This window comes from Cynocephalus volans, chromosome 3 (genome assembly GCF_027409185.1).
Source record: "Cynocephalus volans isolate mCynVol1 chromosome 3, mCynVol1.pri, whole genome shotgun sequence".
Taxonomy (NCBI): domain Eukaryota; kingdom Metazoa; phylum Chordata; class Mammalia; order Dermoptera; family Cynocephalidae; genus Cynocephalus; species Cynocephalus volans.
Genome location: NC_084462.1, coordinates 131,414,270 through 131,431,612, shown reverse-complemented (window position 1 = coordinate 131,431,612; position 17,343 = coordinate 131,414,270). Strand labels below are relative to the sequence as shown.

The following is a 17,343-nucleotide window of genomic DNA, read 5'->3' as shown; positions in this document are numbered from 1 at the left end:
GCGGCACCCCCGGCCCCCTGCCCGCGCCCGCCGCCAGCCCAGCGCGCCGCCGCCGCCGCTGCGGAGACTCGAGCCCGCTTCCCTGAAGAACACTTCGCCTCGCAGCTCCCCTTCCCATCACCGCCCCCTGCTCCTCCCCGGCGTCTGCGATTTTCCCAGGCGCCCGGTGTGAGTGCGGCGTGCGTGTGAGTGTGTCAGGGTATTATTGTGTTGTGGGAGTGTGTGTGTGCGTGTGCGCGCGTGTGTGTGTGCATGAGTGTGGGGTGTGCGGGACTCCTGCGCTCCGCTCGCGGCGGCCGCCGGGGAAGGACTGACGGACGGCGCTTCCTCCTTGGGCGAGCGGTTCCCGGGCACCTCGGCTCGGCCCAGGCGCGAGTGGAGCGCGCCTGGCTGGCCGCCGGCCTCCGGAAGGTCCCGCTGCGTCCCCCCTGGGCTGGATATGTTCATGTTCACGTGAAGATGGATTTGGTGTACGGTCTCGTGTGGCTGCTGACCGTCCTCCTGGAGGGGATCTCTGGCCAAGGAGTGTACGGTGAGTGGAATCGCGACGCTATCGTGACCTTGTGATTCTCAGGCAAGATAGGCTGGTGAGCGAAAATGCAGGACTCGCGCCGTTCGGGGGCCCCTCCCGGCGTGGCATTTGATTTACACTTCATCACGTTATTGGGAGCGATAAGGCGGCAGCGAGCGCGCTGCGGATTGGGCTGCGAGCCGCTCCCCCGGCGCCTCGGCTCGGGATCGGAGTTGGGTTGAGCCGGCAGCATCGCACTTATGCGAACGAGTGGCTTTGCACTTGATTTATCCCCGCGGGGGCCTCGAGCTCCAGCAGTCTTTGATTTAATAATGGTTTGGCTCCTTGCATGTCACAGTGTTGGTGCCGCGGTTTCCCCCGAAGGGGAGCTTGGAGTGTGACCCCGTGAGTCTCCCCTCCCCGCTCCGCCCCCCACCTCTTCCTCCCCCCCTCCACCTTTTCCTTTTACTGTGAAAGCCTACATGACTTGATTTTCCGGCTCAGGAAGTGGGGTGACAGTTGAGTTGGGTTCTGCACCAGCCGTTGCCATGAGCACTGGCTTGGGGAGGGGAAAATAGCAGACAAGATTCTCGGTGCCAGACACAATTAAGGGACATGTTTGTGTGAATGGATGAGCAAATGCATGAATGAACAGACGGCCGAGTCCGCGCGTCTTGCCTCCGGGGCAGGACACCAGCTCTGTGCAAACGGAATACAATCTCAGCTCTCCTTCGGGAAACCTAGATGTGGGAGGGTTAGGACGTAGAGGACGAGTTTATTAATTCGGATGTTTTGAACTCCTCAAAAGCAAATCCAAGTTCCTTTGCCTGTCAGCAGTTGGCACCCTTGGCTTTCAGGATTGAAACATACACACACACACACGCACACGCACACGCACGCACACACACGCCCTGGTTAGTATGGGCTGAAATGTAAGTCGTCTCCTGAGACAAGCAGGCGGTGCCCCAAAAGAAAAATAAGTTTTGCTTTTTCAAGGTATGGTGGGAGGTTGGGGGGGGGGGTTGCAGCTCTTGAGGGGACAGCAGGACAAGACTCACCCACAGTGCTCCTCCCCCCCGGGAGGGAAATATATTCAGAGAACGTATGCTGGAAATCCAACCCACTTCGCCCTTGGTCTTACCCAGGGGTTTGGACCCCCGCTCTGCAGGGCTGAGTCAATGGCTGCCCCTGGGCCAAAAGGCATAAGCATTTGTGGAAGTGTCGAGAGCTTTCCCGGCAGACCCTAAAACCGACTGCGGAGTGGACACGGGTGCCAGTGGACCTCCAGTCCTCAAACTCTGGGAACATGGAGTGCTTAGTGGGAGGGTGTTTGAGGAGGATTGCGGGAGATCCGACCCAGCCTTTACTCTCTTCACGGTGTTCTGTTCAGGGCTGAGCAGTGCTGGGGGATGTGGGGGAGGTGGGGGAGATGGTCCCCAGCGGCAAACTCTGGTCCCTCCTGTGCTCCATCTGCCACTCCTTTTTCCTGTTTTCCTAGTTTCCTTCTTGGCTGGGACCGAGAAACCTTCACTTTCTCCCACCTCTAAGCACCTTAATTTCCCCTCTCCCCACCCCCTCCTTCCCCAGTGAAAGACAACTTGCCTGGTGGCAGCAGCGGATGCGATGCTGAGTCTCCTGGCAGACCTTAGGGCTTGACTGAGGGCAGGAGGTGGGCCCTCAAGTGAGCAGGAATTCACTTAGTGCTCTTTGAGTTTGCTGGACTCTGGTGTCTCCCGAGAGAAGCTAAGAGAAGCTGAGAGAGGCTGGCGTTGCAGGGAAACAGTAATGCTGGACACAGAGCATTCTCCAGGGGCTTTTCCTTAGGATGGAAGCACCTGAATTGCTCTCATCCCATGTCCAAGTCTGTATTTCTCTCTCATTGGTTCAGATCATCCCAGCTAAAAGGAGTTTTTTGTTTGGTTTTGTTTTTTAAATGTGTGTGTGTGTGTGTGTGTGTGTGTGTGTGTGTGTGTGTGTGTGTGTGTGTGTGTGTGTGTGTGTGTGTTGTAGGGGGTAATGAGAAGTGAGAAAGATTGGGAGGGGACAGTAGTGGGACATTTCTGGAAATGTCTGGATTAAAAAGGCATGATTCCATTTTCCTGTCACTTTTTGTCATTCAGGTTATTTGTCTTGGCAAATCTCATGTTGGGCAGTGGAAAGAGTAAGGTCTAGGAGTGGCGACAAGTAGGAAATGGTTACATTAAAATAATCCTGTGCCCATGTTGCTTAACATTAAAAGAGGAGGCGGTTCTTCTACTGAGCTGACCACTGTGATGAGGATGGTTATCTTTTTTTGTTTTTGTTTTTGTTTTAATATTGGTGTGGTTATTAGTCACTTAGCTAGGAACAGAATTGGCTTCGTGTGAAAAATATTAATCAACATCTCTGACCATTATAAATGTCACACCTATTAGGTAGGCGAAAAAATATATTACTTTTCAAATATGTCTCACATATCACAGAAGTTAGATTCTCAAAGTGTGGCCCCTAATCTTCAGCATCAGCATACCCTGGAACTTGTTAGAAATGCAGAATCTCAGGCCCCTCCCAGACTTTCTGAATCAGAAACTCAGAGTGTGGGACCCAGCAATCTGTGTTCAACACCTCAGGTGATGATTTAGATACACACTACAGTCTGAGAAGCACTGACATAGACATGGAGTTTCATTGCTTTGACTTTGTAAATCATGACCTTTCTTAACCTGAAATAGTTTTTATTTGTTAAAACATTTATAGGAAAGAGAATAGTTTATTTTTATTTAGTTAAAAACATTGATCAATTGTAAAGGACATGATATAAGAGTTAGTGTAAGGTTCTAAAGTGTGTTTTGGACATTTTATGTGAAGATGTTTGAAAATGATAGATTTAAAAAGGGCAATTAGAAACTTCAAAAACCTATATAGGAACTTTGTTATGTAGAATTCTATATCCCTATGTTTCTTTATTTGCTTGTTTATGCCAGATGTAAAACCATTCATACTACACACAAATTATTATTTCTTAATACTGTCTTCTAGTAGCTAGGTCCAAGAGGAAATGAAAAACTTTTTTTAGGTAATTCAGGCAAAATAACTTCAATGTAGCCTAAAATACTTACGTGATTTAGAACTATATCATTATAACCTCTCTTCCCTGGAATAGTGAGGCAGTCACTTCACTCCTCCACTTTCTGGCTGGCAAACTCTGAACATGAAATTCAGATTTTATTTTTTAGTAAATTGAGAATATTTTAATGCATGGATTATGTTGTTTGAATACTATAATCTTCTTCTTATGTTCAGTCACCTTGGCAATTATGTGCAGTAGTTAAGTGTAAGAGTTTCTGCTGTAGACCAGGGAACTTACTGTCATTTACCTTGGAATATTGTTCAGGAAACTAACTACACAATAGCTAAGGTTTATGTATGGTGTGGCGCTTGGGTAAGGGAGATTATCTTTTAACTGCTTGTCTACCCTCCATCAATAATTCTGATTTCATTAAAAAGGTATAATGGGATTGGTCCTGCATATTCCTTACGTATTTCATATCATATGTGACATTACACTATTGTGAATTATTTGAAAACACTTCTGAAAGAAAGATTGCAAAAAACCTTTTCATAATAAAGGCACATTTAAAAAAAGTCATGTGAACTTCCCAAGACAACTATTTTAATGGATAATATCCATTTAGAGATAAATATTTGTGGATTTTGAGAAATTCACTTTCTTAAGCTATTTCTCACTTCTTGAATTTTAAAAAGTTGTTCATATTAAAAATTTTTCCCAAAATACTCTTGAAATTTTAAAGTTTTGTTTGAATTTTCTTTTTACTTAATCAAACACCACTGAAAACCGAAAGGTCATTAAATAAACAACTGTTATCTATTGTTGGCATTATTAATTTTGTTGCACTCACACTGCATAAGATTTAGGATAACCAATTAGACATAGCACCAAGGGTCAGAATGTAAAGGCCAGCTATGTGTATGCTTACTGAAATACCTAGAGCTGAGTGATTGGAAGCATTTTTCTAGTTTTGAAAGTTTTCTTTGTAAGCCATTCTGTGGTAGTAAATTGTTTAGGCTGTTTAACTGTGTTTTCTGGAGGTCCTGTTGATAATAATGTAATATTAAGGATCATATCTCCTGTAAACTTCTTAGCTGGATTGCTAGAAAAGGAAAAACTGCTCCACTGACACACACGGTAATTTTTTCTTCTGGTCATCATGTCCTTAATTTCCGAGGTGGTTGATAAAACATTATGATTGCATTAGCACAGACATATCCCTACTACAAACAAAAAAAACAAAATAAATCTTCAAGTTTGAATAGTTTTATCAGGAATCAAATCAAATAATGACTCTGTGTTCTGTAATAATGTTCTGTGTTAATGCACTCTCGAAAAATAGCTTCCAGGATGCAATAGAAGCAGTAGAGTAAGTTTATCAAACACACATGTATGACAAAATTAGCAAGCTATATTAACTCAATTCAAGTAATATCAGTAAACCTCATACAATTTAAGAATTACAAACCTTAGGCAGTAGATGGATAGAAATGACATGTGGAATTGAGGACAAGGAGATAAGTGAGACAGGAAAGCTCTGGAAGATATTTCAGACTGTCAGTGGGTTGAATCTGGAAGGACGGATTGATTCAAAAGGAAAAAGGGTGCTATGGAAGGTCAGGCAGTCATTATGGCCAGTTCCAGGATGTTGTCATCCTCATAGCAAAGTTATCTCAAGGTACACTGACTAATTTTTGTCCTGTTTGGGTTTGGAGAGGCTCTGTGATGAAATACTTCTTTTGACTGAACCATATTTAGGGTGTCAGCCTGCAGAGGAAAAGGAGATGACTTTAATAAATGCTGCTAAGAAAACTCAGTATGAAGCTTTTTGACATACAATCGGCTTTAACCCTTTCTCTTTCCATTCCCCACTCCAGTAGCTCTACATACCCACACATAGCTAATATTGATGACCACCTTGGCCATCATCACCAAGGAAAAGTGTCTGGGCTGCCCATTGTTCTTAGACTCATTTTTGTCCAATCAACCATTGGGGGAGGGAGGGTTAGGGAGAAATTGGTAAAGGACCACACACAAAAATGTTTATGTTGTGTAATGGTAAAATTAAAAACGAAACAAAACAAAACAAAACATTCAGGCTTGTCATTGCTGGTCAGATTACTGAAGTTTCACATACAAAATGGGCATATTATTTACACAGTGTTATTTGGTCATCTCCTATATGTTCCTTGGAAGCCCTAAAGTGGGCTGATAAGTATTTTAGATTGAGCAGGTTATACATCAGATCCACAGAATTATTTTATAGTGAATAAGTCAGTGACAGTATTAAGGTTCAGACAATTAAGAGTCAGAGGTAAAGAAGATGAGGAAATTCTGGTAAATAGATGTCACAAAAGGAATTCTAGGAAGGCATTTTTCATGATCTTGAATTTTTTGCTTAATTTTATTGTTTCTGGTTCTGATTCTTCATATTTATATTGTATCAATATATTGATTTCTGTTTTATAGTTGTGAGCCACCTTAGAACTTTCTTGAGAAGCAAGGTACAAACAAATTTTTCTGAAAGAGTGTGCTCTCTATTTTTTTTAAACTTACTATTTTAACATAACTGGAGTAGGACTCATATTGATGCTATTATAGCATGAGCCTTGTGGGTTCAGTTTGTGTCTTAACACAGTGTTAGGAACCATGGTCTTGGGTTGCTTTCCAAGTATAGAAGTGATTCATCACTCATGTTCTGCGGCCTGGTTCTCATGCTTTGGGAAGCGTCTTGCAAGAGTTGGGCTCAGGGCTTGTAACCCACAAAAGCAGCAACAAACAGCCAGATATACGGCCTAGTCCTGGAACTGAGCTCCAGAGCTTGTGCTCTTTGGCAACTAAAAAATGGCATCTAAAAAAGTTAAGGGAATGTTTATCAGCTCAGAGTTAAATTAGGGAAGGTCTTCCTTGCTCTTCTTTTTGGCTGTTTTGGAAGGATAAGGAAAGAATTATATTGAATGCATTTCAGGTATGAATAGGATGAACATTTTTAGCTTCATAGTAATTGCCACTAACAATAGTTCCACAAAATGAGATTTTATTTTACTTTTTTACATCAGTGACTGTCAATGTAAATATATTACTTAGAGCAGACTGAATAAACTATTGCATTAATAGAAAACTTTACCCCATTTTTTTTTTTTCAAATCTGATTAATAATGCTTTGGCCCATTAAAATCATAAAGTCATAAATGAGAAGAGAGACATTAAGATATCATTACATCATCACTGTAATTCGAGGCACAATTGTTTTACCATTATGTCGGGTAGATGGAGGTCCTACGCTGATTGTGAAATTTCTTTTTCAAAGGCCCAGGCATATTCATTAGATGAATTATTATTGTTGTTGTTATTATTATTATTATTATTTACTATTATTTTTTTTACTGAAGTCTCTCATGCTCCATTGTTGGGGCATGCACTTAGTTATTTTCCATTTTATACTAGTACAGCTTCATTTTCTTTCCTGACTATACTACCTTGCACTGATGTCATTTAAACTCTTTTTCTATTAGTTTCTTGCCACTTTTCTAAGATATTATGTCATTTGTAATCTTATATTTTAAAACACTTTACTTCCTTTTCTGTTGATGTCATCAATTGAATTCAGTAAGAATGATGATGTCTATTTCATCATCTAAATCATATATTCTCTAGGAGGTTACAGTCACAGAAGAGGATGTCAACTATTAGGTACATATTTTTTGGCTATTACGCATTTACTATAAGGTTTTCATTTAAATACATATTCTGGTAGGATGAAGGGCACTACATGAGAAATTATGATGTAACGTATTCTTTCAGTGTTTTAGTATGCTGCCTCTATAACTTTGCAGAAGAACAGGAGACATCAATTTCTTGCTGTTCCTAGTCAAATCTCTATTAAGGACTATTGTGTGATGGATAGATGGGGTGAAGCATGTGACACGTTACCATATCTTCAAGCAGCATATTTCTTGTCTTATTTTGTTGTAATGAGAATGGGGGGAATAAAAATAATTGAGTGATTCGGTGGAAAGGGAAACGTGTCTGCCTGAAGGAGGAAGGATTTGTTCTCTGCTAGGCATCCCAGAGTCCTAACTGACAGCACAAAAGGCAGCAGAAATCTGAAAGAGGCGAGTAGGAAGTAAAGGATATTAGAAAAATGTATATGCTTTAAGTGGTGGCAAAATGCAAAATCACATTTCTTTTTTTTGGAAGTAACTAGAACTTTGCTCAAGTGCATCCAACAGAGTAAAAAAGAAAAATATCTGCTGTTTGGCTGAAGGACATCTTCAGAGAGATTTTTTTCTGGTGTCCTGAAGGGGAAAGATGAGGGGATGAGAAGATTCTTAAATAGAGCCTGTGGTCACTGAGGGCCAGATCATTTCTCCTACTGATTAATAGGAAAGGTGGGCAGAAATTAAGCCTGGGGTGTTCTGTCTGTCACTTCTGAGTGTAACTGAATTGGGTCCATGCCTCACCTCAGGTGGACTCCTTACTGAGCAGGAGGAGACTACGATGCGTATCCTAAGAAGGAAAGGAAATACTTGAGGAAGACGTGCTACTTTTCAGAAATTGTGACCAGTGGGAATTCTACACAGATTCTAGGCAGATTTAGGTTAATTCCAGTAACTTCAGTCAACAACTTAATGTGTAACTGCTGTGCATAATGTGTGTAACTATTTAGTAAACACAAAGAGGTTATGAGTTAATTGAGGAGATAAAAACAAAGCGAAAAACAATAAGGCTATGAAAAATACACGACTGTTTGTGCCTAGGCAAGAGAGAGCAATCACAGTTGCTATAAGGAAACTTGAAAAAGCTGATACATCATGAGTTGAGCCTTGAAAGTGGGTTGGCATAATGCAGGTCAAGAGGGAGGAAAGGCAGTTGCTATAGCAGGGATGCAAGCTAGAGGAATGGTGCTGCAGGAAGAAAAATATTCTAGGAATGGATGTGTAATAGAGCCTAAGCAATTTCTCCAAAGTTTAACGTAACTAGAAAGAAGTATGTGTCTTTTAACCTATGTTGTCACCATCCAAAAGTCTGCAGGCCTGCAAAATAAATTTTATTGTATGATACTCTGGAACTTGCTCAGATATTTATTGCTCCAGGAATCTGAGTTGATGTGTGCTCAGTGTTAAGTCAATAGACCTATTCTTCAGAAGACAGGACAGTTGTCTCTAAAGTTCCTGTGGGATACTGAGCTCCCCACAAATCTAGGCAAACTTGAGAAGCATGGAACCTACAAAGCAGTTCCTTTTGGAGTTGAAGTCAAAGACTTTTCAAAGCCTTTTTAGAATGTTAAGAAATGCTGCTTAGAAGCAGCAGACTATGGGTACAGAATGACTGAAAACATCATGTTGTTCTTTACAAATGTACAGCCACTGAGATGAATGAATTGCACTTATGAAAAGAGAGGTATGTGCTTTCATTATTGTTTTTTATTCCTGTGCAAGGCAGCATGATATACTTAAAACTGTTGGGCACCTTGGGCTTTCTTCTTGTTCGGCTGCTGCTTTACTGTGTGACCTCAGGCAAAAATCTTAATCTCTATCCCTGAATTTCTGTATCAAATAAACTCTTAGGAGAGTGGTCTGATACATAGAGGAAATGTAAATAACAGCAAGAATAGAAAAGTGTGGTTGCATTTTTTTACACCTGGAATAGAAGGGGCAGAACATGGAAAGTTTCCTCTCTTTAAAAAACTATACTTAGATGTACTTGAAATTGAACCTCATAATACGACTACCATTTAATTTTAGAACAGAATAAGGAGATAGGAAGTAACAGAGAGCAAGAAATTTATTTTTCTGGCAGGAAATGGTCAAGAAGTATTTCTAAACACTTATGTAATATTAATGTGTGCATGAAAATGCTTTTTGGTATTGTATTTTTGTATGCAAAAATTTTGTTGACATTGCTGCTTAGCCTAGCCTCCCTCTCTCAAACCACATAACCCTGGAGTTTCTTCTTTTGCTTTTTAGTGGTGGTGGTTGGCAGGAAACTGGTATCTCCCCCTATTTAAGAGCTCCAGGAATGGTAGTAGAATCTAAAACTCATGGTCATGGGTAAATTTATGCTTATATAAGCATACAGTATTTGTGTGTTTACGTATAAATCTTATTTTCATATCAAGAAACAAGAATATTCTTAATATTCTCCATTTCAAGACTGATTGAAAAATAGCAGTATATTCCATCCAAATGGGGGGAGGGGGACTAGGGATATATTTGTAAGAATACCCATAATTGGTAATTTATAGATAAAAATAGAAAATGAGGGTAAATCATTAAATGGAGTTATCATACATTTATTGTGTAACATTCTCTTCTAATTTTTATCCTAAAGCGACCAAAATTGCTGTTTTCCACCTGCTTACCTAATCATTTAAAAAATCTTTAAATTAGAATTAACTGGAAAGACTGGGTGGGACCTTAATGAGCATTAAACCGTAACAGCTGCATATATAAGAAAGCATTTTTATACATAGTGCATTTTAATTATCCTTGGCAAACACTTTCTATTTTTTGAGAGTAAAAGGTAGTTCACTTCAATAATCCTTATTCATATATATAATTAATGAGATGGGTGCAATTGCTTAATGAGACTAGTTTTCTGAGTGTCGGAATATGAGGTCAGTATTAGTTGGATATATTGGTCAAGTACTTTTTAACCAAACCAGAAGGTGATTTTTACTCAGGACTGTGTACAGAAGACAAAATTATTAGTGGAGAAGAATTTCCTCATTATGTGGAATGAACAATATTGACTTTGCTAAGGAAATCGCCTTAAGCATATACACACAGTAGAAATCATCTTAAGCCTAGGTGCACCTCTAATATGCACACATACAACCATCGAGTAGTTTTGGAGTTGTCACTCTTACCTCCGTATCTCAGAATTAGTGAAGTTGTTATTAAGAAGAGGTATAGTTAATGTTTTTAAACTGGGTCCGAACTTGTTCCCTGTTTTTCATGGTGATTATCCCTCATCTTTTGAGTCACATTTTTCATTTGTTTCAGATTTCACACTGGTCTATACCACCTGTATCCTTTCCTTACAACGGATCTGCTATATTCATTTTAAAGAGTTTTCAGTATTAGTCTATAACTAATCAAAGCTCAGTCTTTGACTAATTTTACTTCTTTGTTGTGCAGAGATTCATACAAATATGCTTGTCTAAAAAGGTGTGACTCTCCATTATGACCATTCCCTACAATATCTTAAACTAAATAATGACACCATGACTATGAAAATTGAGGTTTGGAAACCCCTCAATCTTTCCCTAAGACAGAATAACTCTCAGTGGACTGTGGCCTGAAACAATCTGCCTTGTTACTCAGAGGCTACTTATTCTCTCCTTATTTCCTAGGCCTATCAAAAGTCTCTCCATGTGCAGTAGCTGGGGTTGAAAGTGGCTGCCTTCTTGCTCACTGTGATTTTGCTGTTGAACTCTATTATCACTATATAATTTTGGTTAATATTTCAAAAAACATTTAAGTTTTTTATTTTCTGCCATCACTGAAACCCACTTGTTAATGCCTTTTTTCTCTAAGCTTACTTATACAAAGTGCTTTGAAACCTTTATGTTTAACCACCTCTCCAGTTTCAGAGAAGGACTAGAGAAGACACACACACACACACACACACAGACAGAGTCATGCATCACTTAACGATGAGGATACAGTCTGAGAAATGCATGGTTAGGTGATTTCATCTTGTATGAACATCACAGAGTGTACTTAGACAAGCCTAGATGGTATAGCTACGTGGTACAGCCTATCTGACCCAATCTTATATGCATGCATCCCTGACCAAAACATTATGTGGTACATGAATGCTCATATACATATACATATATAGACATATATATACACACTATAAATATAAATACATACTACAAATATATATATATTTGTATGTAGAGTATATGTATATATACTCTAAAATGTATATATTCATATATATAAGTATATTATCTGTATAAGTATATATGTTTGCACGTGTGTATTCATAGAGTAGATCTCATGGAGTAGTAGCTCAAGGAACTGGGTGGCTTTCCTGCTTCCCTTGCAAAGCTGACCCTGATTCAGTGTTGGCAGCAGGGTATGCAGTCTTTCACCTAACATTCACTTTGCTTTTGAAAATCTTTTGTGATGCATTTGTGTTTGTATTGTTCATGAGTTTACTACATTACTTTTAGAAACTCACGTTACTTCTCTTTCCTTCTTTTATTTCAGCTGACAAAAGGGAAATACTCTTATTTCTTAGGTGTATAACAGCTATACATATGTAGATTATCTTATCTGCATTGCAATGATGTACACACTTGAAGCTGAGTGTCAGTTGTAGACTTAGAAGAGTACCCCTTCCATTCTATTAGTCACGACTTTATAGTGGTCTTTTTAAGTGAGCTTTTAGTGCATCAAACATATCTGTATTCACATGTGTATACTAAAATATACCCACAAACTAAAGTGGCTTGGTTTATTTTCCATCTTTTTCTGCCTATTATTGAAAAATAATTAAATATAGGATATGGTAATTTTTCATAAAATAATTGCCATTTATTAAGTGCCTACTATGTGCCACACCTTGTATTAGGAGGTTTTTCATACATTATACCATACTCTAATCTTTGAGTGAGATAGATGCAAACTCTGAAACTCATGAAGTTTAAATAACCACCATATAGTTGCTAGTGGCTGAATTTAGAATCAAATATGAAGTGTATGTAAAAATAAGTATTTGTATATATCCTTTATGTATTAATAAAATTATATTCATATATGTATGTGCTTATATTTACTGTGATAAAACATGTTAGTTAGCTACCTCACATTATGTCATGCATGAAACTCATCTCAAATGGTGTATATTTGAAATGCAATGTGGGTGATGAATTTTAGCTGTTTGCTTAAGAAATATATATATAGGAAGCTAATGCCAGTATTTTATACCACACAGTTTTCTTTCTTGGAAAAGAAAGATAGGATTTATAATGTTTTTTTTTTTCTTTTTAGTATTGAAATGCCCATGGTGAAGACTCTCTCTGGTATAATTTATTTTTGGACTGATAGGATATTTTAAGCTTATTCATAATTAGTAACCTGTAAAAATGAAGAAATGGCTCTATGATACATTCTGCAGAAGTAGTTATTTTCCTCCATGTAAAATACTAGGCATGTGCTTATAAAAAAATAACCACTGTCAGGTGCACTACTTTAGTTTCCCCCAGGCCGATTAACAATCACTGGCCTTGGCTGAGACTGATAGTTAAATGTCATATTTGGCCTGATTTTTACTTTGGGTTCCCTCCGGGTATTGGTTGGGCATTTTTCACACAGAGTTAATTGAGGAGACTCTATCAGTGGAATTCTTTTCTTTAAAATCTTGTTGTGCTCAAGAGAACAGTTGATTGCAAGCTCTGCCCTTCTCTTAGTTGCCAGTGAGTTCCTCAAACCTCAAAGCTTACAAATTAGTGCAGCTTAGTGATTTGTTTTAGACTTTTCACTGCAGCATTTGCTACTAAAAAAGTCATTTTTCCTATGGTTTTTGAATGCAGTTATTGTGTTATATAGTATAACCCTGTACCATTCTGGCTATTGTGTGATTGATACAGAAACTGCTTCGATAGGAAACCGTTTCAAGAGAGAACAGGAAAGGTATTATATTCAGCTGTACTGCCATGCATTTCTAAGCAGCTGATGTTTTCTTTAACTGATAACCAACCCCCCAATTTTCAGAGGCAATTGAGTCTTTAGAACTTTAACTCTTAATTCAGTCTGGCTGCAAGAGCAGTTCCCTGAAATTCATTATACATTCACATTTCACAATTGGGAATTCATTAATTCTGAAGTATAACTGTGTTGTTATTGTAGTATTTTAAAGCCAGACCTCTTTATTTTAAAAACATGTAGAAGCATTGATTTTGTGAATTTCTTCTCTAATCAGTGACTTCTAGTGGGATATGACTTTTTGCACACTGAGAATTGTGATAATTTTGTCAAGTGGTTTGGGCCACCATGTATTTTGACATCAGAAATTTCAAATTAAACTGCAAGCCACTGTAGGAACAGAGTAAAAGATGAGTTGAATCCAAGTTTATTAGAATTTAATAGATTTTATATTTTTACTACTTCACACATGTAATGTTATTTTTGGGAGTACTTACAGAATACAGTATACCCTGTTTTAATGAGTTTCTTCACTTCCAGTTTTTGCATTTTATAGTACCTCAGATGCATGCCCTATTTTGGGTGAAGATGAATAGTGACTTAGTCATTGAGGTATAAAATTACATACCTGAGATTTAAGTGCATCTGTATGTTATGGTTATCATTTAATTAACTATTATATAATCTTAACAACAATAATTTGAATGAATTTCTATTAAAGCTGGAATAGAGATTCTTAAACAAAAGAAAAGATGAAATATCTTATGAATCTGAAAATGCCATTTAGATGTCTTAGAATGTGGCAAAATTTAGAGTCTACATTTTCTTAAAAATTATTCTAAATTTGCTCTAAGAATATTTTCTATTGGCTTAACTATTGACTGCTTCTCATTCATTTCTATGTAGCTGTCATACTCCCAACAATTATTATGACATTGCAGAGGTTTTCACATTATTCATAAAAGACTCAGCGTTTCTACAGATGGGAAGTTATTGATAAAGCAAATAATGAAAAACAGTAAAGCAGACTTCTAGCATATTATTGTGCTGTGCTTTGGGGGATTGGACTTGAAGTTGCATGGATAGGAACAGATGTGTTAGCCTGGTCATAATCTTAACCAAGAGAAATAGGAAGAATTAGCTGGAATAAATTTATTGTTATCACAGAAAGAAGGCTTCCAGGTCATGGGAATTATTAGGGTACATCAAGGCAGGATGCGGTGTCTGCATGTCATAGATTGGCTTCCCCAGGAAACTGACTCTGAGAGGAAGAAGTACATGCAGGTGGTTTATTAGGGAGTGCTCTTGTGAAGAACACCTCTAAGGGAAGGAGGGAGCCTGTTGAGCAGAGGGAGAAGGTGAACTCTGGTTCAGTTTCAACAGAGTCCTAAGCTAAGCAGGTGGGATACGTGAAACTAACATGAACCTTCAGAGATGTCCCAAATAGAGGAAAGATCTTTTTTACTCCTTTTATCCCAATTGTGGGATGTGGGCTGCACCTGGCGAAGGTGCGCTGTGTGTGATGTGGCTCTGTTTGAAGACCAATTCTTGGGGGAGCGTTTGTCAATTTTCTGTCAGAACTGGGTAGGGGAGCACCAGCTGATACTAAAGTGGGTCATCTGAGTGCCAGATGTCTTCTCCCCTGCTCACATTATATAACAGCAGTCTTGCCTCCCAACAATCAGGGTGAACAATCCCTTCCTTAAAGGCAACTCCTTTCTTTGCCCGCTCGTCTTTTGCATAAGGAGCCCAAAGTGAATAGGTGATAACTGTCTCAGGAGTTTGAGACCCTTGCTGTTGTTCCTGGGGAAGTGTTCCTCTTCTGGGAACCAAGACGTCCTAGCCACACAGAGCCTAGAATTCTGCAGACAGGAAGCTCAGACACCCCAAGTGGCTCACTGGGAGTGAAGATAACTGAGACCACTAACACTTCCACCTCTTGGTCCTTGAACCTGTGTATTCTACCTCTTGGGGACACAGCTCCACATAATGGACATTAATTTAAGGCTTACTGTATCCTGGAGGCCTGGTGTCCAGATCCACTCAGAGTATCATCTCCAAGCTGCTATATCAGCTGCTCCTTCAAAAGACTGTTCTATCATTCTATCAGGCCAGCTGCTTTTGGGTGGTACATGATTTAATAGAACAAATAGATTCCATGTTCACATACCTGTTGTTGCACCTTCTTTTCTCTTCAGTGGATGCCTTTGTTCAGTGCAATGTTATGAGAGATCTTGCTTTAATGGAGCACATATTCTGAAATCCTTTGGATTGAGGTGTTTGCTGAGGACTTATAGTCAGGAAAGGTAAACCCATACCCAGAATATGTGTCAATTCCAATCAAGATGAATTTCTGCTCTTTCATGTGTGAACGGAGTCCACTGTACTCAGTTAGCACCAAATGGCTGGTTAGTGTCCAAGAAGAATGGTGTATATCAGATTCCCTCTTGTTAGCAGGTTGGACATTGGCATCAGCATTATATAGGCCAACCTTGGTGAACGGCAGCCTATACTATTCAGTGTATGCATAATGCCCATAATTTTCATTATAGCTTCTTCCTTCTTGCACCCATTGAACCAGCAATGGGGTGGCTGATGGCAAGTGGACTAATGTCAACTGGTCAAGTCATTCTGTATACTTGGTTGTTTATTGCTTTATTCTAATAACTATTGCTCTGTAACAAACCATTCCAGCTTAGCGGTATAAAACAGCCACTTTATCATATTCATGAGTTCTGTGGGCCAAGAATTCATATAAGGGATGGTCAGAATGGCACATATTTGCCCCATAATTTCTGGGCCCTCACCTGGAAGAGGTAAAGGTGGAAGGTCACTTGACATCTGGAGACTGGAATTGTCTGAAGGCATCTTCACTCACGTGTGGTAGTTGATATTCTGGATGACAGCTGGGACTTCAGCTGGGTTAGTAGGTGGAGCACTTACATGTGATCTCTCCATAAAGGCTTTCTCATAGCTTGGGCTTCCTCACAACATGGCAGCAGGATTTTAAGAGAAAGTGTCCTGAAAAGGTATAAGCTGTCTCTTGAGATCTAACCTTGGAGGTCACATGTATCAATTCTATGGTATTCTGTAGTTTGAGACAGAGACAAAGGTTTAAAGGAAGAGACTGGATCCAACCACTTAATGAAAATAGTGTCAAGTTCATGTTTAAAGGAGGACTTGGATTAGAAAATATAATCTGCCATGTGTGTCTTTCATTGTGGATGCTCTCTTGGGGGCAATGACATGTTATTCACAGAGCTGTTCCTTAGGAGGTACATTCACATGCTTCTTCCCCTGAGTTATTGTTGCTGACCTTCTGTTATTTATCTTTTCTGGCCTCTAAGAACCAGCCAAGCTAGTCACTGCTGCCTCTGAGACTGTATATATCCTTACCTCAGCCACTTCTCTTTCTGCACAAAATATATGATCCCTGAAGCTCTGCCCATTGGGTGGATTTTCCCTCATTGCTATCTTTGAAGGCACCCTGTAGACGATCTGCAGGTTGGGTGCAGTACATTTTTTGTTTATACCACATGTGGAGCCAACCCATCTGTGAACCCAGCTTGGACTTGGCAGTTATAAGGGACTTGCCATGCAGTCATGGGTATGACTTGAGGAGAATGAGCCAGAGGAACAGGGTAAATGGGGGGTCTTGATCATCTCTGCATGCAGCTAACTTTTGCATTCTCTGTCTACTTGTGCTCAGTCCCAAATGTACCATTTTCATCTAATAATGGACTGCAACAGGACCTGCTTGATCTTATGACTTGGCTCACAAAACCTAGCTTATAATGGACATTTTGGCAACATGATCTCTTAATAGCCTATTTTCAGGCACTCTGCCTAAATAAGTTCCCAGTAGTACACCATAAACTGTTTTTCAAATGATTTGTAATTCTCTATAGCTAATAGCATGGGCCTGCTCAAAAACCTTAGGTGTCTACATTGTGATTTTTCTATTGGGATTTTCCATAAACTCTGCCTGGTATTTTGCCCTACCAAAGATCCTTCTAATATAGAGTTTGTGGAGTCATATGGTCCAAGCTGTAGGAATTATTCAGTGGAGACTGTACCTTCTGCAAAGTCTTTGATTGCTCTCGACCCCGTTCCATGCCAGC

At 39.6% G+C, this 17,343-nt stretch overlaps 1 protein-coding gene across 1 annotated transcript in view; it reads left to right on the top strand.

Moving 5' to 3' along the window:
* The first annotated feature begins 252 nt into the window (after positions 1 to 252).
* Positions 253 to 17,343, top strand: part of MDGA2 (MAM domain containing glycosylphosphatidylinositol anchor 2) — an 800,938-nt gene continuing 783,847 nt past the window's right edge. Inside the window, exon 1 of the mRNA XM_063091085.1 lies at positions 253 to 532. Coding sequence (XP_062947155.1) covers positions 253 to 532 — 280 coding nt within the window. The remainder of the gene's footprint in view (positions 533 to 17,343) is intronic.